This window comes from Sprattus sprattus (assembly GCF_963457725.1).
Source record: "Sprattus sprattus genome assembly, chromosome: 10".
Lineage (NCBI taxonomy): Eukaryota > Metazoa > Chordata > Actinopteri > Clupeiformes > Clupeidae > Sprattus > Sprattus sprattus.
In genome coordinates this window covers 28,102,714-28,121,427 of record NC_137908.1, presented here as the reverse complement: position 1 = coordinate 28,121,427, position 18,714 = coordinate 28,102,714, and the positions used below count along the sequence as shown (strand labels likewise).

Here is an 18,714-nt window from a genome sequence, read left to right as displayed (position 1 = left end):
CTCTTTGGATGCCAGCCCGCGTGACGGCCAAGGCCCGAAGGTGTGCCTCTATTTAATAAGTTGTAAATTTCCTAAACGATGATGATAAAATGCTCATAAAGCGCTGAATAATTCTGTCATACTTTATTGTCTGCGATGACTAGTCACTCACTCGCCTGGCAAGGACTTGTTGCTCGGTTCTGATCCCATTTTGAGAAGCGTGCAACAAGTAATCTTTTCCCCAGCTCCCATGAAACATTATATTTGTATGTTTTTTTTCCCCCTTTCTGTTCTGTTGAACATAGGTTGGTTACAATATTTCAGTGCATCACTGCATTCACAATCACAACAAAAATGTGTCCACCACCATGTCCACTGATATGGCATTGTCAGTGGATAATTGATAGAAATGGATCACCAACAGCAGCAGACACACACACACACACACACACACACCACTCTCTCTCCCAGAGCTCTTGGAACCTGTTCAGCACATCCCATTCCCCGAGTGCTTAGAACAGGCCTGTGTAAATGACACTTCTATTGGATCCCAGCTGTAATTCTCAAATGAATCCTTGTAATCATATTTCTGCCAGAGCAGCTGAAATCGATAAAAGCAATCTCAAACCTGGTAAACATTTCCCCTCACCACGAGATACGTCGCCCATAGTCAGCCATTTTTTTTGTTTCTATGAAGGGGTAGCGGTTTCCTGTTGTCTAGTCTGCCATAAATGATACTGATGTCGGCCATTATTTATCTCAGCTTTTAAGGCACAAAAAAAACTACAGTCTCAAGTTTGGTGCCAGTTGCTGTAATTTCACCTAAGAGCCTGCATCCCAGCACCTCTGATAATGTCCATCGCATGGTTTGCTATCCAATGTAAGATTTGTTACCATGGTGCTGTCATCACAACCACTCCTTGACTTTATTAAAGCTCTGCGACTTGGCTTCCACGAAAGGTTGTTGTTGTTAAGCTCAACAGCCAATCAAAGTACACCCCTCTCTTGTGCTCAATGTGGATTGTTTATGGCTCTGTCAGAGCCACCATGTGTATATCCCATTTACACAGCCAGGACTGTGTACGAACACCAGAGTGTTTTCAGCGCAAACTGAATGGACAGCTAGAGGACTGTGGGGAGTAGTTCGCTGAATTTGACAACATGTCTGGGTTTAGAATCGCAGACTACACCTTCAATGAAGCAGTGATTGTATTGTGGGTCATGTAAAGAATTGTGCGATAAATACAAAAATGGCAAATTGCCTGCTCCTTTTCAATGACATAAACTGTTGCAGTAATGCAGTGTAAAGGAGATGAGCATTTTTAGTCTCGCATTTGTGCTGGGCAGGAATTAAAGTCTATTTAAAGCCAGCCAAGTTGGGTGTTCTGTGTGTTGACAGTATTCACCAGTAGAGGGCGTCTCCCCTGCCTCCTTACTCTGCAGGGTGGCTGTAGCACTGCTCAGAGTGCCGTTGCCGTGGCGACAGGGCAGCGTTGTGTGACGCAGGCAGATGAGGTTTAATGAGGAGGAATGGAGAGGGCAGTGTTGAGCTGAGAGAGGGAGAGAGGGAGAGACAGATGATCTCCGAATCATAGACACGGCTGCTCAAGCACTCGTCTCATACTGGCAGTCAAACACACAAACACACACTCACACACACACACACACACACACACTTCTGACTTTTTATCAAACCCAGACACCCAATATTTTTTGGCTTGGAGTCATCTGTTTAGTAATTGGAGATCTCTTTTGGAAATAAGCTTCTCTGCTCCTTTCTGTTTAAAGCTTTAAGCACTATCTTTTATAAAGTGCTGGACTCACACAATAGAAGTGTCACATTCTCAAACCATATGGACACGATCCGCAGCTATAATTCATGCACTCTGTATTTTGAGAACAATATGTAGAAGCCCCGTGTGCTTGGGCCTGATCAGGAGTATGTAGTGATGTTGACCTAGTATGAGTATGATAGGGTATGTACTAGTTCCCTACCTCCTGGGTTTGCAGCGGTGTCGCTGTCAACGAGGCTGTTGTAAACAGATGTACTTGCATCTCTAAATAAGGAGAGACATACCCACCATAACCATCTTTGAGATGTTGATTGCATACCATGAAAATGATGACAAATGGTCTCTATACGAGATGGTTCTCTGAAACATGGATCCATATCCAATTTGCCAGAGTATTTTGTAGTGATTGTCCTTTTGCCCACCCTTCCCCGCAGTGGAGTGGAAAATAGATTTGAGAAGGTAGTACTAAACTACGTGTTTCGATGCATTTATGCACTGTGTATGTTGGCCCAGACACCATGCCAAAATGAGAAAAGCAAGCGCTCGTAAAACGTCTGTGTCATCGATTAAAGCCCTGGCTGAGAGGAGGGTGCTTCGGATTGATGAGAAATCTTCTCATCAGTCGACAGTAAACTGAGCAGAGGTCCTGGCACAGGCTGTCTGTAAGTGTGATTTTTAAATGGTGGTAATGAAGGCCACGCTGTCCAGTATTTAACAACATCGAACCTCCATGACGTTGGGGCTTAGTGCCCTGATGAAAGGAACACATCTTAAGCCCTCTCTGATGCTTCCTGACGGAACCCAAAGAGAAGCTTTCTCTTTTCCGTAGAACTGTCCTTGGTCCGTGCGGCCATTATCAATCTCTAATGCCGGATCCACCGTCGGCATGTTAATGCTTGCCAGAGACTGCAGAGTGGGGGGGGGGGGACAATTGAATGGAAACATTACGGGCGGAACCCAAACTTGTCTCACCATTTGCAAATCTGTCAGTTGTCTCCCTCTGAAGGCGCCAAGAAAGCAAATAGAGATGTGCATTGCATTCATGGGGCTGGGGTGGATGTCTCCGACGTGAATGTAGGCCTTGTCTGAGGCGGAGTGCATAAGCAGCGCGGTGTCTGAGCCCCACTGACAGGCTCTTTGGTCTCTCTTCGAGGGAACCGTCTGATCCTCTAATCTCCTCTGTAGAACTTCACTGCTGTACCAACCGTTTTCTGTTCCATTGCAGTCTCTCTCTCTCTCTCTCTCTCTCTCTCTCTCTCTCTTTCTTTCTTTTCTTCTTTCTTACTTTCTTTTTTTTTTTCGTTCTTTATTTCTCGCTCTCCATCACAGACATTCTGGTGGTTTGCGCACACTGTCTCCGCTAATCCAGCTCAGTTCAACTGTCCATATGAGATGCCCCCCTACATCGCATGGAGCTTATAAAAATCTCTGTCAGGTGGAGGCAGTTTGGTGGAAATTTGTTCTCCAATTATCTCCTTGAGCTGGGATTTTCGTGCAAGGGGACCAACTGTTGCCCCCCCCCCCCACTCCCACCCCTACACCTCCAGACCGACCCTTTTCGCATGAGTTATCTGGCTTAATGAAAGTCCCATCAGAATCAAGTCACAATGGTCTTATGAACAGTCACTGAGATGATTCTACAATGCATCCTTTGCATCGTCGTTCAGTTTGTGCAAACACAGGACAGGACATCCTCTCACTCGGGAGGATTATAGGGGCAGATGACATCAACTTTAGAGTTTATGGAGTACAGGCAGGCACTTTTATGAGTCAGTGAGCAAACGAGCAAACAATTCTTTCTCAGGATCCGTGCTTTAATGATTCCAGATTTACAAAGACTAGGCAGTTAGTCTGCGATGTCGGTGTTGTTTTCTGCACACATCAGCAGAATGTCAGAGGGATGAAATATGGCTCCATCATGCCTCTGGTCTTGTCACTGTCATTACTCGCGCGCCCATTAACAACTGCATTTTGTCATTACAAAAAGCTCTTCTGAACATTTTTCTCTGTGGCTGAGGTGACTAATTTGCCAGAGAAGGTGTCTGACCAACTTGCACACTCTGCAAAGGAATTCTGCCTAATCGCAGGCACAACTCCCATGTGTGTTTCAGGCAACTGAATCTCCTCAGCAGCACACTTTTATTCTTCTTCTTCTCAAAGCCCATTGTGTCTATTTATAACATATGAAATGTGCTATATAAATAAACTTGAACTTGTGTATAACCTGGCTTATGCCATGGACAATCCCCTTGGGCACTGATATGACATGATCTCATGACTACCTTAGAAAGCTGTCAGATACCAAACCTGATCTGGTAGATCCTGATCACAACAACCAACGGCATGAAAAGCAGATAAGGGTGTAATGGAGTTTGCGGATACCTCTTGCTTTTCATTTGTCCTTGTCTATTGTTATTGCCAGATCTCCAGATCTTAAATTAGTAAATGTTCAATGTTTTTATTTCAGGTTTTTCCAACCATTTTTTTTCCATTAAATGTTTTATGCCCTAGTTGAATCTGAAACGTGAGTCTTCACTTAAAGCACGCTTGCGGCGTGATAAAGAGCAAGGATATTTATTTCTCAACAGCACTTTCACTTTGATCAGTGTCTGTGTGAGGGATAGACAGTCATGTTAGTTAGTCATCATTAAGCTCTTCCGCTTTCGCTGTTTTGATCATTTGTTGTAGCTGCCGCAATTAATTGTGGGACGTATTTCCTCCTTTGCTATTGTAAAGGATGGTCCAGTGTACCCTATGCTAAAGGAGATAAGAAAGGACATAATTGAAGCACCTTTTCTTAGCATCTGGAGAAATCAACCAGCTCTCATCATGGCTGTCACTTCTTGGTCACTTCACTCAGTTAGTTACCTTCCTAAGAAAAAAAAGGCTATCCAAACGTAGCTCTAGAGGGGTTGTTATATACATAACTGAGTTTAATTCAATTCACACTGTGATTTTGTTTATATATAGCTGTAAAATCTATGTGCTCTTCTTAAAGGTTCAGTCTCTGATTGTGTCAAATGGTTGTTGATAGTTTCGATAGCCCAGGACTGTGTATGAACACATTGAGTTTTTGAACCGCACCCACAGAACATTTTCTGAATTTGATAAAAAGGTGTAATGGATTAGATTTCCAGACTGTGCCGTTAACCGTTCTATTGTGTTTGGGTCATACTTATTATTTTCAAACATTGTAAAATGATAGAAATTGTTTAGGAAACTCCATGGTTGTCCATCTAGCTTTCTATAATGACTCCAAAAATGATATTTCAAAAGGGTTTTTAATCACTTTCAATTATTTAATTGTTTGGGTCAAAATTACCTGAAGTAACTGCTGATGCTATATGAGCCGCTCTGTCTCTTTCAGTGTGCTATATGCTAGTCAGCCCTTTTTTCTCATACTCATGCTCATCTCAAGAAATCAAATTAAGAATGATAGCTTACTAGCAAGGTATTATATCCATGTTTTTTCTTTTTGTCAGTTTGTGTTGATGTTTTTATTTGTAATGTGTAAAAGTTTCATTTATAGCAGTTAACATAGTTTGCTGTGCATGACATTTACTCTCCCCACACAACACGTGCAGGAGGTTTTTATAATATCCTTAACGTCCTGAAAAACTTGACTGATCATTAGCAGCGCTATTTTTAGTAGATACAAGCTGCTAATTTTCCTCTATGTATGCCTCTGGTGTCTCCTGTCGTATGGCTTTTATGTGAATGTGCACACCCAGCTAAAGTATAGTTCAGACAGGCTCTGACTGAGCCGTCTACTATGCTTTAATAAGAATACACTATGTTTTGTCGTGGACTCTTAGCGAGGAAAGGAACAGTTTTCTCAGTTAGGACAGCTTTTTCTCATCTTATGTGCCTATAGTCCAAAGGATGAGTGATCTTCCCTTAACCCTTAAAGGTCTAAGGCCTGTTAGATCTTTTTTGCTAACGCTGACATGCCTTGATGTTTTTGTATTTTTCCTCTAACTAAAAAAACATTGATGCACAAGTGGCATATATGTGGACGATTCAAGGTTTTTGGGGGTGTTCTTTTCATGATTCTAGGATAAAAACTCAAAAGAACAAGAAAAAGAGCAAGAACAAAATAACAATTTTTCCACTGGTGTCTTAACCTGAACATGTATGGGACAGTACTAATGTGAGTTTAACTGCATTACCTGTCTGGCACTCACACACTGAGCCATGCGTTATGGGATTAACAGTTACGCAGGTACTAGCTGGAGTGCCATGTTGAAAGGGTTTCCTGTCTTGAGTTAACCTTGTTAGCTCCAGCGCCCTCTCATCACATCAGACTTTGTGTGTTCCTCTCCATAGTCCTGTCAGTTTGGTAGACAAATGTTCTAACACTGAGGTTGTTAACCTTCCAAGACAGTCGAGGTCTGTTGTGGTTGGGTGGTGCCCAGTTACTGGAGATGATGTGTGCATGCGTGTGTGTTTTGTAGGTAATGTTGGTTGGACGCACCCTTGTTCTCAGAGTCGGAGGGTCTGTACTGAGTAGTACTTACTTGTTGGCAGCATGGCCCACAACCTGTTTTGGGGATTGAAATACAGCAATGTCCTTGCCAGTTGCCATAGCCAATATTTAGCTGCCTGTGGCGAGGTATTTCATTGTGGTTGAGAGCGCTGTGCTTGTTCCTGGTATTCCAGGAAGGAAGAGCAGTGAGTGCATTGAATGGCCTTCTTGAACCTAAGCCAGTATGTACTTCAGAACCTGAAGCTGGCAAATATTGACAGTGTCTATTATGGTTTGGATACAGCACCAGAACACGGAGCTCGCCATCCATAATTGGAGGCCATATCATTTTGATATCACACGGTCGGAGTAGTCTGTTGATGTACAAAGATGTGGGGTTTGTAAACTGCTAGTTGAAAAAGGGCTCTGTCAGTATTGCAGAGATGAGATCCCTCTATGTTCTCACTTCTCAAAATAGCTTTTTTTCTGTTGGAAGGTGGGACGAGGGAATAGATTCAAAGCGATTTCCACTCTCTAGTGGACAGATCTGAAAGCCAGAAGCTAGTCACAAAAAGAAAATGGCTTTGTAAGCTGTTAAGTTGATGACTCTGGAGGAGGCAGTGATCTGTCACTTTGAGAAGTTTGGCTATTGGAAGACCAGGACGACAGCAGATGTGTGTGTGTGTGTGTGTGTGTGTGTGTGCAAATGTTGTCGCCTCATGTGTGATGACCTTGTGTTTCCCCCTGTACAACAGAAATGGCGTTAATCTGCCCAAGGTGGATTAGAACTCTTTTATATCCACATTGCATGTAATTGCATCCCATATGGTTTTAATTGCCTATGGCACTGTTAATACACTTTAGAGCTTATGTGAAACACACTGCTCCTCTACAGTTGGATTTGTACGATTATTAGTACTTTTCAGCGGAGCAGTGTCTTTTGATTCTAGTTGCTTTAGTGTCTTTTGTGTGTATTCACTTTTTAACGGCATCTCAGAATGTGCCCTGGAGCATACCTGGATATTAGGTGCCATCATCTCAGGGCCGTAAAGTGATGGAAAAGACTGCAGCATATGGCTTGTATTGGTGTGTTTCACTCATCATATTAAAGGCCTCTAGGTTTAACTTACAAGTAGGCCTTGTCCTCAGTGTTTCCATGGAAACAAATTCTGGTGCTTTTACAGGGATGTCCAAAACATGTGTCCTAGCCATCTTTCTGATAACAGTGAAAAAGCAATATGGCAGAGCCTGGAAGCAAGAACCAGGGCCAGCCCTGACAGTGTTGGAGCCCTAGGTGAAACTTTACATTGGCACCCCACACCCCCACCCCCCAAAAAATGATGGTGACATAATGTCACTGACAAATACTAAATTGGTCAGTGGTCCCCAAATTAAACACAACACAATTAGCTGAGGTGGTAACAGTGGAATGGAAGTTGAATATACACGTTATCCTCTAACTGCAGTTGAGGTGATGATGTTTTGGTACCATTTTTATTAGGTCTACTCTACTGCTAAATCGGATACCACCCTTAGATGATCCTGACTTCTCATACCTGAAGTGTGCCACTGCTCAAACAAACATGTTAGTGCACCACTGAACTGCAACCTCTTCAAAAACAGTGACCAGTTGGAATGCCAGTGAATTGCAATTCTTAAAAAAAGACACCGCACAGCAAGCATAACATAACGATAGCATAACATATAAGTACTCTGAACATAATTTACACATATGATAAACATATAATAAACCTACTAAATATACAAAATAAATATACAATACACTATGCTGAATACACTTATAATAACCTATACTAACCTAAAGACAAATCAAACTTAATCGACCAGAACTTAATTTTAACCAGAACTTAATCCTAACCCCAACCCTAACCACAAATTGACCCCTTTTTGTATTCACAAATCAATCCCTATTTGTATTCACCATTTTCGACCTAGCATTAACAGATGGTTTGTTGAAGTGTAAGGTCTCGCTCTGACGCATAAACACTCAAGCCGCTGACATCTTTGATGTTGCTCTTTGCTTTGGCAAACTGTGTTAGCCACAGATGGTCTGTCCCAGGGTGGTAGAACTACTTGCATGTCAATATCCAGGTATCCCTACTGAGTGTGAAGGGAGGGAGGCAACAGGCAACCTGGTGAGCACAGTGGGATTTGTAGTCCAAGAGATGTGGGTTTCAGTGGTTCAAAGGTGATTCTCAGGGCCTGTTCCTTTGAAATGCATATTTCTTTCAAACTGTCTTGTTAACAATGTTAATGTGTTGCAAAAAAAAAGCGGTATCATCACGGCTTAACAGATGTCTCCCTCTTTTGTTGTGCAGGAAACAAGCTCAACAAGGACCTGAAACGCTATCTGAGCCAGAGGTTCCAAAAGTCTTCCCCGGATCACGAACTTCAGCAGATCATCCGAGATAACCTGTATCGCCATGCTGTGCCTTGTGAGTATATGACCAACTCAGACAGCCGCTCTTCAATTTCCCCTGTCAACTCTCATCCGCTGAGTCTCCTCGAGCTGTGCGTTTTTTTTTCCTTTTTCCTTTTGTTTTTTTGGAAGGAGACGCCAGTGCTTTTCCCTGCCCTTTTTGGCACGAAGACCTGGAGCCATGCTAATTCACAGACGCCTTCCTACTTAAAGAGCGCCTTGTCTTTAACATACTTGTGGTCTTGTCAAGAAACGTTCCCACAAGGGTCTCGTCGAAACCCGACTCCCGCGTTTGTGGTTTTGCGAGCCGTCAGTGTATAGACTAGTTGTGGACCAGTGGGTGGAATAGCATGTCTGTGCAGAGGGAAAGAACGAGCATGTTGCGCTATCTGGGCATTGATTGAGTGGTTGGCAGACTGGTGCTCCCACCGCGCTGACTCAAACGCTTAACCATTGTGTATTTGGTGGTGGTGTTTTTTTTTTTTTTGCGAAACAGTTTTATTTCCCTCCCTCCACCTTGATTTCTGGGCCTGATCTCATTGATTATTGATTCAGCCTGGACCCAGAGGAGCCAGAGGACGAATGAATATTGCCTTCCCATCATTTCAATCCCCGTAAATCCATTTAATCAGCTAGATCTTCTGGTTTGCCCAGGACATTTGATTATAGTGAGATTGTCCCAGAGAGTTCCAGATCGATTGGCCTTTGCGGCTCTCTTCGGAATCAATAGGAGTAGTGATTTAACACGTATTCCTGGCCTGACATTCCTCTTACAGGCCTTCCTATATAACCTGAGAAGAATCTTATTACATATCTGCTGACCCGATATTTGATGCAGCTAATGTATAGATATCCAGTGTTATCGGACGTCTGCTGTTAAGCGATCATTGTGTTGACCACCAGAGTAATGAGGTCTGTAACCACATACTCTGGGTAATCTTCCAAACATCCCCTTCCACATACCATATCGATATCAGTGGTACAGGATTTAGGACAGGACTTATGAAGTCAGTGCCAGTACTGAATCCAGTGTTTCCTTTCTATACCACCTCGCCTTATTTGAAGATCGATGGCGTCTTGTGGCCTCAGTCGCTTGGCCTTATTGGCCTTTAAATGGTCTGTTATATGGTTATGTGTGCTTAATGCCCATAGGACCCTTTGTTACTCCCCACAGATTGAGCATTTAAGTTTAGTGGATCCCAATAGACAGATGGCCTGGATTAACCCACTCCTTACATTGAATTAGAGCTCCCTGATCTACTTATAGTTTGATTTTGGTGCAACGTACAGAATGACTTGAGTGTAGCTCCTTAGGTTTGAACACTGAATGCTGAAGCTGAAGCGTCCAGCTTTGATGCCTCATTGAAATTGCTGAAGGATTCATGTTTATTTTTAGCTCCTGTGATGAGTGAAGCCGTGATGAAGCTGTGATGAGTTAAGCCGATGTATGTAACTTTCCGCAGTGTTGAGGCTTTTTGTGGTGCTTTGCTCAAATCCTCACCTTGTTTTTGCAGTACCCTTCTTCAGAACAATGTACGGTATTATAAAGTTCGGTGTTCTAGGCCTGAATGTTCATCATGTTTCCTCAGTGTGCAGAATTATAGTCTTGTTTTCTTTATGATATTTCTTCTACAATATAAACACTTCTTACATCAGTCTTAATGAGTATGGTTCTCTTTTGCTGAAATATAATTCGTTTCATGTGCCGAGAATGGGGCTTTTTTTTTTACCTAGTCTCACTTCACTCGACATCGTCTCCAATTTGTCTCACTCCCACACAACTATTATACGTTTGCAATCAGGCCGTCATTGATCCTCTTTCACAAATGACTCTACATTTTTCATGTGCTCTCCCTGTACAGGAATGAACTCTCGCAGTTCTGAATAGCATCTGGCTGGCTGCAGTGGTCATTAAGCACACAAAAAAAGCTGTATATTTTTGTAGCACTTTGCTAATAGTTCAGATTCATCTATCACAGTTTGCTTTTTAGCTTCTTATCTCTACTCTCTGACAAAGACTGCATGTTGAAATGTGTTGCCTTCTTGGATGTTTGTAGCCATTGTGTGGAACATTTTTGGGGAATTAAGCCTGTTAAAGTTAGTTACTTTTGAGCCACTCTTTTTCTGTCTATCTGCCAGCTGAGATTCACTTTTCGTATTTGTTTTTGACGGGAGCATTGAGTGAGAATGACTGGCGGAATGCAGTGTGTAGCACACGTCTTTTGTTAAGGTCAACAATTGACCATGGGTGGGGCTTTTAGCCAGCGCCCAAACACTGATTGATCAGATTACGTGTGGGCAGAATAGACTGAAAGCAGCTGGAGGGAACAGATGGATCTGTGTTATGTCTGATGCCTTGTGTGTGTGTGTGTGTGTGTGTGTGTGTGTGTGTGTGTGTGTGTGTGTGTGTGTGTGTGTGGGCGGTGGGTTTTGGCATTAGGAACAGGAGGAGAGGCAGACTGAGTGGACCCTTCAGTACACGATGCTTAACCCCCCCTGACCCCTGGGTCTTCACTTTCACACAATGTCACACATGTGCTGGCATCCACAGAAACCAGCATCAGTGTTACTAAATGATGTGCTGTTGAGTCAGCTATCGGGGGGCTTTTTTATGCAGGGGACTTAGTTAATAGCAATCTTATCTTAATGACAGATTTCTGCAACAAGCTTAATAGCCATTGTGTGTGTTTTTTTTGCAACATAAAAGACACACTGATGCCCCCGAAGAAAGAACCCTTTTCAGGTTGTATGGAGTGTGACCAGATCAGATCTGATCAGATCAGTCATCTCCGCTCCAACATTTTGGGCCAAACCCCAGATTTCCCATAGTGCCCCAGGCTGCCTGGCTGTCTAATGAAGAATGTGACGGGGGTGAGCGGGAATGGACCGGAGCACCGCTCCCTCCAGAGTGTGTGTGCGGGAGGCGGGGGTCAGCTCACGCTTATTCATGAGTGTGTGTAAGTGTGCAGCTGCTGCTTTGTTCTCTGATGGCCTGACCAGTGGGTTGCCCTGCCAGGTGGCCAGTGGCCGAGGAGAGAAAGAGAGTGAGAGAGAGCGAGAGAGAGAGAGGGGGGGGGGGGAGGGAGTGATGTGTCAGAGGTGTCAATCAGGACATGTGACCCATGAATGAGGGGAGCTCACTCTCAATGCCTGGAGGCTTGTTTTCTGTGTGTCACTGTTATTGGCTTGGTCAGCGATGAACTGTATTTGGTTGTACTTTCTCTAAAAAGAATGTACATTCATATGGCCATTTTAGCCTGTATTGAAGGAGCAGCATTAAACTGACCGTCCGTCTTCAAATGATGACACAACCTCCGGACCATCAGACCGACGGGTCTGTGCTGATAAATGGCACACTGTCTCTTTAAGAGCAGTCAGGCAGATGTGGGGTTTCTGTGAGGAAGGGAAGGAGGTGTGTGTGTGTGTGGGGGGGGGGGTGGCGGGGGCAAGATGGTGGCCACTAATGTGCCTCATCAATAGAGTAGTGGGGATGTAAACACGGCAGTGAAGCCCCCCTTCCTGTCTCCGTTTCATTGGAGCGTCCGTCAGCTGCAGGAAGGGAGCGCTGCCACCTCGCCTCCTGCCTGCCTGCCCAGCCACGGCTACAACTGCTCATTGTAAAGCAGAGCAGGGGAGGATCAGTGGTGATATTATGTGCCGGGTCGGTCGCCCATCACCCCCCCCCCCCCCCTCACCTCCACCCCCCAGCCTCCTGTCTACTCTTCCTCATCGCCCTGCTCAGTCACTGTCTCTCTGAGAGCACAGACACAATCATGTCTCTCTGAGAGCACACACACAAGCATTCCTTGGATGCTCATTTGTCTTTCCATCCAAACCTTTAGCTTAGCGTCCCCTCCAGAGCGGGTTTGTGTGTGTGTGTGTGTGTGTGTGTGTGAGCAAGGGCACGGGTTGGTTCTAGTTCTGCATGTGCCATACTATGTCTTGCCTCTGCATCTCTCTTTGTCTCTCTTGCTCCCTCGTTCTCTTCCACTCTCGCTCTCTACCTCTCTTCCCCCCCCTCTCTCTCGTCTCTCTGGATCTCTCAATCTGCGTTTCTCTTTCGGTCTTTTTGTCCATGTGACAGTTGTGTTGAGGAACACAGCTCAGGGTGTGTTGAAGCTTCTTTTTCCTGCCGGGCACACACACGCACACACACTGATGAGGCAGGATTAGCACCACGCTGCTTGGTGTTTGTGCTTTCTCTGTATCCAGGCAAGTAGGCGTTCTATTCTCCTGGTTCACTGCCCCCCCCCCCCCCCCACACACACACACACTTTCCTTCTTTCCCTCTTCCCACCTCTTCCTGCAGATGCGAGCCTGCTCCACTGCCATCCAGAATGCCGTGGAGGGGAAGAATGGTGTGTTATGTGGGCTCGTGAGCACATGGTCAATGGCATGCCCAGGGCACATAGACGTAAGTAGGCTAAGGGGATAGCTTTGTGGGTGGGGCTTTGAGTGGGGGTGGGGCTGGGTTGTTGAGGAGGTGAGGGAGGGAGGCGTGGAGGAACGGAGAGGACACTGAAGAGGAGCAGCCTTGCACATCTAGCCACATCAGGAACTGAAGGACAGATGGCTAACTGCTTGTGTCACTTTATCTCTCCGCCCAATTCATCTTAAGGGCATTGTCTGCCGAGCCGCAAGGGGCAGGGACTTCGGTTCTGCTGCAAACCGTCTCCTGTATGTTTAAGCCAAGAGAGTGAGAAGGCTTTTGTGTGTGCACGTATGTGCTTGTGTGTGTGCAAAGGTCATGATTGACGAGTTCAACTATGACCAGGGTCAGATGCCAGTGGCATCCCTGCCTTACCCAGCACAGGGCGGTCACTCCACCTGCACTGCAGGGCAATTTCCTGCCAGCTCTCCCTTCCGCGCAGCAAACACTCCTCCACCTGGTACCCACAGGGGCCTCTGGGAAGTGTAGTTTGCCTTCCCTCCCTTTCCCTTTTTCTTCCTTTCGTTTTCTTTCCCTTCCCTCTCTCTGTCTTGTCTTTCATTTACAGATGCACATCTCCACATTGCATCATTCAATGTCTCCTACTCCTGTCTGCACTCCCCCTGTTAGCGTGCTAGCGTGCTAGTCTGCCCCCGTCGGCACTCCCCCTGCTAGCTCGCTAGTCTGTTCCTGCCGCTGCCGCCGGGTGAAGTGATGTGAGCAGAGATGCGACGCGTCGCTCATGTCTGCCTGTTCACAGAGGGCACAGACATCAGGGACAAAGCAGTGGGCTCTGTGTGATTCCACACACACACACACACACGCACACACACACACACACACACACACACACACGCACACACACACACATTGTACCTTTTAAATGTTACTGTGTACTGTCTGTGCTCTGTTTTGTCAGTGTTATTGCCATAATGGTCAGTGCATGTTGCTGCTTGTGTGGGACTTGTAGTATGGTGTAGTAAACACAATCACGCCTTGTCCATTTCCTCTCGTTGCTTAGAGATTTGGCAACAGCTGAAAGTCTGCTAATAGTGAACATGTGCTCGGTAACACTGCTGCATGCGGAGCTGTCAGTCTGCAGTCCGTGTGGAACGGCATTGATTTTCAATGCCGACACTCCCAAACACACTGCTTATCGGCCGTGATCGTGTTCCACGGGCTACTCTCATTGGCAACAACAGACTACACGGAGAGATGCCGCATGCCAGCCATTTGAATTATTGATGTGGCTTCGAAATGACTTTGATGCTGTGATGTATGATATTTTGATGTCGATTGTTGTCGTGTTGTTTTCTTTTTTTTTAATATGCTAAGAAACACTTGTCTCCATCCTGGTGGCTATGGTCATATGCAGTAGAGAATCAGTATGGGTTTGCCTTCCTCTCAACACTCTGAATGTAAAGTAAGCATTAAATAATCATATGTAGATTATTAAAAGAAACATATATTTTTGAAAATGTATTTTGAATGCCCCCCCCCCCCCCCCCCCCCCAATGGACTGCTTGCCATCTGCTACAGAGGCACTCAGAGGAGGAGACAGAACTGTACATCTGACAGAGATGTAAAGTTAGATATTTATTCCCAGATGAGATCCATAGCAGACCCACTGAGTGCCAAATGATTCATTTCTCATCCACCTGAAATAGCAGCTCTCCCAGTCTCAATGGTCAGCCAATGGGACGGCTCTTGTGGCCTCCAGGAGACACCTCTTGTCCCATCTCCGTGGAGTTTCATTTGTGAAAGATTACTCCACCTTCTGGGTGGAGGCTCCCTCGTCATGACCTGTGTGGATGAGGGCCATACCTGTGCCATGCTTTGACTGATGACAGTGGTAATTTCACAGGGCAAGTGTTGGAAGGCAAAATGGACCCTTTTATCCCCAGCCATACAGGTGTTTTAAACTGTGGACTTCTGCATGCAGGACTGTTTATCTGGCAGTCAGCACACACACAGAACTTGGAGGTTTTTGAATAATCCAAAACAAAAGAGGCCATGCCAGTTGTCCTGACCACATATATACACAGGGTTCTTAGTATTAGTAGGGCATTCTTCCCTTGCATCCTGAGACCCTGTCATGAAATGGAAAAAACAGCTTTTCAAAATAAACATGTTGTTTCAATAATGTTGCATTCAAAATGTTTATTTGGAATTGGGTAATGTTATGAAATGACAATGAAAGCCAATGTCACAGACACATCTTGGTTTTTCGGAGTCATGGATGGGGTTGCTTTAGCATGTTGGGCTTCTTCCCTCGTCATCTTTAATTGATGTGCTTGTAGCTTAGCTGTATTGATGGAGTTGCTGCATGTGTGTGTGTGGGGGGTGGGGTGGGGTGGGGTGGGGTGGTGGTTGGGGGGGGTGGGGTGGTGGTTGGGGGGGGTGAAGTCTGCAAGTGCCCCTGACCCCCTTATGCTACCCCATCAGTAGACAAATGCACATACCCCTCGTGGGGTTTAAAGAAAACAATGGCTGCATTTCCATGCACACAGGGGTCCTCCTGCTCGTTGACTCTCCCCAACAACCTGATCCAGCGGAGTGCTACCCGTCACATTACTACACAGCACAGTATAGTGCAGCCGAGTATAGCCTAGCCCACCGTTGGCTGTTTGGGAGTGTTGATTGCTAGGGTCACATGACGTGCGAGAATGGGGTTTATGTGACCGCCTTATTTGCCGGGGGAGCGTGTGTGTGTGTGTGTGTGTGTGTGTGAGTGTGAGTGAGAGCAAGGGGGGAGAGAGAGAGAGAGAGAGAGGGAGGGAGGGTGATATAGGGGTGGGGGTTGTGGTAGAGAAAGGAGGGGGAGGGAGGGAGTGAGGCTGAGCGCGAGAGAGAGAGAGAGAGGGAGAGGGAGGGAGAGAGAGAATGTGTAACTGAGCAGAGGTGGGCGGGTGCATGTGGGTGATTGTGGGGCTAGAGACATTCGCCTCAGACAGGAGCCCGAGTGTGGATAGCTCACATTGGCTTAGCCCCTAAAGCTGGGCAGGACCGCTCATTTGCTGTGCTTGCAAGGGAAGGAGAAGGAGAAGAGGAAGAAGAAGGAGAGGAAAAGACAGTGGACTGGCCAACGCAGGCTCAGACGCCAGTGTCTGATGCACTCACCGGGGGGAAACGGCTCTCTGACTCTTTTTTTCCCCCCTCTGTCTCTTTCCTCCTTCTCCTCCTTTTCTTTCTTCCTGCCTGCCTGCTGGAATTCTTTCCATCGCTGAGATTTTTTCTTTTTTTGGGGGGTGTTTTGTTCTCGAGCTGGAATAAAAAGGTGGACGACACACAGCATTGAGGTATTTACTGAGCATTTGCGTCCTGTTTGATAGGGATGCTGTGGTTTCCAGGGTTTATGGTGGGGGTAGGGAACAAGGGATGAGAGAGAGAGAGAGAGAGGGATAGGGAAGAGAGAATTGCTATAGACTGAGACGAAAGCATCAGTATTTGAGGCTGGTGTATGTTTGAATGTCTGAGTGTGGATTTTCATTGGGTAGTGTGGTAGGATTGATGTTGCTCTGCAAAGATTGCCTTTTCTATGTGCGTACGTTTGTGTGTGTGTGCCTGCGTGAGTACGTGCGTGTGTGCTCTACTGGCATATGTGTGTGTGTGAGTGTGCATGTCTGGTCGTCTGGTTGAGATGGTAGATAGAGGCTGAATTGAGCTGTGATTTGTTGTCACGTCAGAGGCCATTATAGCTGCCATAGCTGGGTGGCAGGCAGGTTTCGAGGATGTCAGCGAGCCCCCCACCCTTCAGTCTCTCTCTCTCTCTTCTCTTCTCCCCTCTCTCCCTTTCTTTCTTTCTCTCTCTTTCTGTCTCTTCGTTCCCCCTGGCTCTGTGCATCCCTCAGTAAATGGCCAGTTTTAAAGCTCTTCCGTCAGCTTGCCTCCCGTGAATGTGCTTTTGACTGGGGGGGGGGAGAAACAGTGAAATCTGTGTGTCTTCTCTGCATTTTAGCCAGGTTTCTGGGTAATTAAGCGTTTACCCCACTTCACTCCCCATCCACCCCCCCCCCCCCCCCTTCCAAATAGCTTGAAGATTTTTGTCTGATTTGTCCTCATCTTATCATCTGTCTCCACCCTGTCCAGTCCATCTCCCCATCACCCCACCCTCCACCTCCCACCCCAGTGACCAAAGCATTTAGGCATGATAAAAAAGCGGGGGTTGTGGGGGGGCATGCATGGAGGCTATAAGATGAGCCAGGACCCAGGCCCTGTTTTCTTCTTATTGTGTTTGCTGCGCCTCCTTTGAGAGATCCATTCAGTCTGGGTGCCCTCACCACACCCCCTATATAAATCCACCCTACTGATCAATGTGGCAAACAGTGCAACAGCAGACTCCCACCACCTCACGCACACACTTTGCAGACTGACGGAGAGGGGGTGGGGGGCGGTTTGTTATGTGGCTGCTGGGACTTTTTGATGGAGGGATGGTGGTTATGGGGGGGTGAAGGGTAGGGGGTTACCACAGAGAAAAAAAGGGTAGAAAATGCTGGAATCCACAGCCTGTGTTAGGTTGTGGATTAACCCTTTGGTGGGACAGATGGTTGTATCCCCTGCAGTGCCGGAAGAACTCAACGGCAATCATCCATATAGTCCCTACTCGCCCATCCCAGTCTTCACCGGCTGTAAGAGTCTTGTGGTCTCATCCAGTCTGCTCATGGAGTCATGGAATGGGATGAGCAGACGCCTTTGTTTTGTTTTGCTATCCCCTCACCTCCGCAGACAACATGGTGTAACGTATGTTTACATTGTAGGCAGACTTAAGCATTGGCATGAGCTGCCATAGAGAGAAGATGATTTTGTTCATACTTTGGAGGCATCTGGCAAAGTAGAATGGAGCTGGGCCCAGTCTTGTGGTGATCTGATAGTTCCATGCCAAATTGGGCTCAGCACCAGCTGCTGATGGAAGAGCAAATAAATAGCGGGCGAGTACTGTCTGTTTTTGCTCTCCAGCTCTGCAGGGTGTTTGAAGGTCCCTGCTTACACCAGGTCATTTCTCAAACCTTGAAAGACAGTGTGTCAAATCTCCCAAGGTCACAGGCAGACAAAAGGCAAGGTACAAGAGTTGCTTGCATACCAAGAATTGTACCAGTGATCACATGCGTGTGTGTGTGTGTATGTGCGTGTGTGTGTGTGCACACATGTGGATACGGATGCGGGTGTGTGCGCGTGCGGATGCAGGTCTGTGTTTGTCTGTGTATGTGTGGACCCCCTTTCACTATAAACTTTAAGATGTAATTACATCTTATACTATCCAAACAAACACCATTTTTGGGAGTGGTGTCAGTTTTAGCCCTGCTGTTCTCAATTGGTCAGCCGTTGGGTACTATATTATCTTGTGTCCTTAACTAGCCTCCCTTCCCCTGAAAGAGTGTGGAAACGTGTTGTGACAAACACCCCCTTAAAAGCTTGTCACATTAAACACACACTCACACACATACTAATCATGAGGAAAGAGCTTGGGAAAATACCCCATTAATGCAGTTAAAAGCAAAATTTCAGGCAGCCTTTTAATGATGCGAGTCTCACTGACCTAGCTCTCGAGTTCATGTCTGTTCAGGCAGTTCTGTGCTTATTGCTTTTCAGCGGGACTGTATAGACATAA

General features: G+C 45.9%; 1 protein-coding gene across 1 annotated transcript in view; it reads left to right on the top strand.

Moving 5' to 3' along the window:
- Positions 1-18,714, top strand: part of magi1b (membrane associated guanylate kinase, WW and PDZ domain containing 1b) — a gene marked incomplete at its 5' end in the record, with an annotated part of 114,856 nt that overhangs the window by 42,104 nt on the left and 54,038 nt on the right. The window contains one exon of the mRNA XM_080846793.1: positions 8,577-8,693. Within this exon, the coding sequence (XP_080702919.1) occupies positions 8,577-8,693 (117 nt within the window). The remainder of the gene's footprint in view (positions 1-8,576; positions 8,694-18,714) is intronic.